The sequence below is a fragment of the Mercenaria mercenaria genome, chromosome 9 (assembly GCF_021730395.1).
Source record: "Mercenaria mercenaria strain notata chromosome 9, MADL_Memer_1, whole genome shotgun sequence".
NCBI lineage: Eukaryota > Metazoa > Mollusca > Bivalvia > Venerida > Veneridae > Mercenaria > Mercenaria mercenaria.
This window is the reverse complement of record NC_069369.1, coordinates 10,578,865-10,582,797: the sequence shown is the minus strand read 5'-3', so window position 1 is coordinate 10,582,797 and position 3,933 is coordinate 10,578,865. Positions and strand designations below refer to the sequence as shown.

Here is a 3,933-nt window from a genome sequence, read left to right as displayed (position 1 = left end):
AACTGTAATGGACTCATTTAAGATAATGACTCAGGCAGTTCTAGCAAACAATGGGGCAAGACGAGAAAGGATAAAGAAGGACCTTTAGCCAAAATACAGGTCAATCTGTAATAACAATGCTTCGGCAACACAATTATTCGGAGACAACCTGCAAGAGCAAATAAAAAATTTAGGGGATTGCAAAGTGAACCTGACTACAAAGCAGCCTTTTTTATCGAAAAGGGGGGGGGGGGGGGGGGGGGGGCAGCAGCAGGTTTCCCTGACAACGACAAAGTTACCATCAAAAGACATACCAAGGCCAACAAAGCCAACGTCAACAGCAACAAAAACCTGCATACAACAGGAACCCCTTTTACAAGAAATCCAGAGGACAGACAAGACACAAATAGAGACAGTAAGTACAAATTTGCTTTGGTCTCTTAACAATACACCTGATAATTTTATGGCAGGCAAAATAGCTATGTACTTCAATTCCTGGACAAATATTACCACAGATAAATGGATTCTGAAAACAATTTCTGGATATAACATTGAACTTTTTAAAAAACCTAAACAAAAATTGGTTCCTAAGCCGCTACAATTCAGTAAGGAAGAATCAAAGAAAATCAGTGACGAAATAGATCAGATGCTTAAGAAAGAAATAATTACACCTGTACCAGATTCAGAACCGACTACTGATGAATATATATCAAACATATTTACAAGACCTAAAAAGGATGGGCGTGTAAGGGTGATTCTTAATCTTAAACATTTCAATGCAGATTTTATGGAAAAATTTCATTTTAAAATGGAAACACTTCAATCCGCCATTGATTCCATGAGGAAAGACTGTTATTTTGTCTCGGTTGATCTTGCCGAGGCGTTCTATTCAGTGCCACTCCTTCACGAAGATAGGAAATACTTTAGGTTCTTTCATAACAGCACAAAGTATCAATTCACTGCTCTGGTAATGGGGCTAACAAGCAGTCTTAGAATTTTCACGAAATTACTCAAACCAGTATTTGCACCCCTTAGATCTTGGGGACACATCAGTACAGCATACATCGATGATTCGTGCTTGCAGGGGTTAACTTATGGGGAATGCCTTATCAATGTTAGAGATACTGTCAAATTATTAGACGATTTAGGTCTCACAGTTCATCCCACAAAGTCTGTACTGATTCCATGTCAAACAATTGTATTTTTGGGGTTTGTTCTTTGCTCAATAACCACGACGGTCCGACTTACCGATGAAAGATGTGTAGAGATAATAGAATTATGTAAAACACTGATAAACACTAAACGAACAACAATAAGGAACTTCTCACAGCTAATCGGAAAATTAGTCGCAGCAGAACAGGGGGTGGAATATGCGACTTTATACATAAAACCATTAGAGAAAATAAAAGTGTTTCAGTTACAGAAACATAAGGGCAAATTTGACAGTTTTATGAAAATCCCAGTTTCAATAAAACCAATTTTAAATTGGTGGATTGTCAATCTGAAAAACAGTTTCAAAAAGGTATCACATGGACCTCCGTCTGTATGTATATACTCAGACTCTTCATTGAAAGGATGGGGGGATATAATCAAACACACAACATAAAAACAGGGGGAGAATGGTCAATAAGTGAGCAAAAATTGCACATTAACATTCTAGAGCTCAAAGCCTGCCAGTTAGTCCTACAGTCCCTATGTAAAGGAATCAGAGACTCCCATATAAAAGTCTTTATGGATAATACCACCAGCTGTGCTTATATCACTAAATTTGGGGGAAGAAAGAAAGAACTAAATGAGCTATCTCGAGAAATATGGTTTTGGTGCATTGAAAGAGGTATACATTTATCTGTGGCACATGTTGCAGGGAAACTTAACACTACGGCTGATAAGATGTCTAGAAAAATGAATGATGATTTAGAATGGTCACTATCAGAATTAGTATTTGAAAAATTAAGCTCAAGACACCAGGGATTAGAAATTGATCTATTTGCCTCAAGACTTAATTATAAGCTAAAACAGTATGTTTCAAGAAGACCAGAACCTGAAGCAATGGCTATTGACGCCTTTTCAATACAATGGACAAATCAATTTTATTACATGTTTCCTCCTTTCAGTATAATAACACGGATTCTACAGAAAATAGAAGAGGACAAAACAGCAAAAGTTTTAATAGTGGTTCCCTTATGGCCGACACAGAATTGGTGGCCAAGTCTAATGAGAATGGTATGTGGAACTTGTTACAAACTACCACACCCACAAGCAATACTGAGCCTGCCTCACAAACCGGACTTAAAATACCCATTGAAAAAGATGTGTCTGGGGGCTTTTCTTATATCAGGAGAACACTACGCACCCAAGGCATACCAAGAAAAACTAGAGACATCATCATCAAATCATGGAAAGCGAGCACTCAAAAGCAGTATGAACCTTACATTAGGGCATGGCTGTTTCACTGCAGAGGGAAAGACAATCCCACTAATCCCAATATAAAAACAGTGCTAACATTTCTAACAAAGATGTATGACAGGGGCCTAAGGTATAGTGCAATGGACACAGTACGGTCGGCAATAAGTGTATTCGTGAAAATATGTGGTAATATGGATTTAAATTCTAACGAAACAATCACTAGATTCATGAAAGGAGTTTTTAATGATAGACCTACATTACCACGATACCAAACCACATGGGATGTTCAGATAGTATTAGACTACTTAAAACAATTAACTGATACAACGTTATTACAACTGTCGTGTAAACTATGCATGCTTTTTCTACTTCTGTCTGCACAAAGGTGCCAAACATTGCATTTAGTTGATCTATCTGATGTGGTTATTTCAAATGAAAGAGTTTTGATTTATCCAAATCACTTGTTAAAACAATCTAAACCAGGTTCACATCTAGATGTAATTTATCTTTCGAAGCATTCATGGATAATGAAAATTTGTGCATTGTGTCAGTATTCAAAAAATACACTGAACGCACAAAAAAATATCAGAACAGATAAAAAGTTACTGGTTAGAACAATTAAACCGCACAAGGCGGTATCAAAAAGTACAATTGCACGTTGGGTTAAGCTTGTACTCCTTAAATCTGGGATAGACAAAAGTTTTAAGCCTCATAGCACAAGGGCTGCAGCAACATCCCTGGCTAAACTAAAAGGAGTTCCTCTGCAGACTGTCATAAAAACTGCAGGCTGGGCAAATGCAAACATGTTTGCAAAATTTTACAATAAGCCCATTGTGCCAAAAGCTAAAACTTTGCAAAAAGCTATACTGGAAGGGAATTAATATCACCAGACCTGGTTTAGAATCATGTAACTTACATGTAAGAAACTGACTTTGTACATAAATAACACTTTTATAATCATAAAATATGTATAATTCATTCTGTCTTTCTTAATGAAATGTAATTTACCAATTCACCAATGAAGATTTTGCTCTAAAATCTCTGTGAGAGCCACTTGAAGAGTTATGCAGGAGATGAAATTGAATGATTAAGCGAGACTTACCTTCGCAGAAGGGAAGGTGAAGGTTGATCATAATTTCATCGACTGCAAACTCTTCAAGGGCTCACACACCCACCCTCTACAACCCATGTAAGAATCTTCATCTGTGATTGGCCGTCGGCTGCTAGGAATTGAAGCAGCCTTGACTTTAACTCTAAAGACTGATTCATACCGCTGGACGCTGCGTTATCTCTCTGTGTGAGCCCTTGAAGAGTTTGCAGTCGATGAAATTATGATCAACCTTCACCTTCCCTTCTGCGAAGGTAAGTCTCGCTTAATCATTCAATTTCGTACCGAAACTCAACTCAACGTGATATCTCATATTATCGTTAGAAGTTATATATAATTTAAAAGTAAATGTGTTTTAAACACCTTATTACCAGAAAGACGAGCTTTTGCTGTAAAATTCTGTGGCATGAATTACCCTATTCCCGCCTATGTGTCGTCTT

The 3,933-nt window shown here is 37.3% G+C and overlaps 1 protein-coding gene across 1 annotated transcript; it reads left to right on the top strand.

The window, feature by feature from the left end:
* Nucleotides 1-255: 255 nt before the first annotated feature.
* On the top strand, nt 256-3,266 carry LOC123526296 (uncharacterized). Its single transcript, XM_045305387.2, has 2 exons — nt 256-394; nt 2,094-3,266. The coding sequence occupies exon 2, from the start codon at nt 2,163-2,165 to the stop codon at nt 3,264-3,266; it is 1,104 nt and encodes a 367-aa protein (XP_045161322.2). The 5' UTR covers nt 256-394; nt 2,094-2,162.
* The last annotated feature ends 667 nt before the right edge of the window (nt 3,267-3,933 follow it).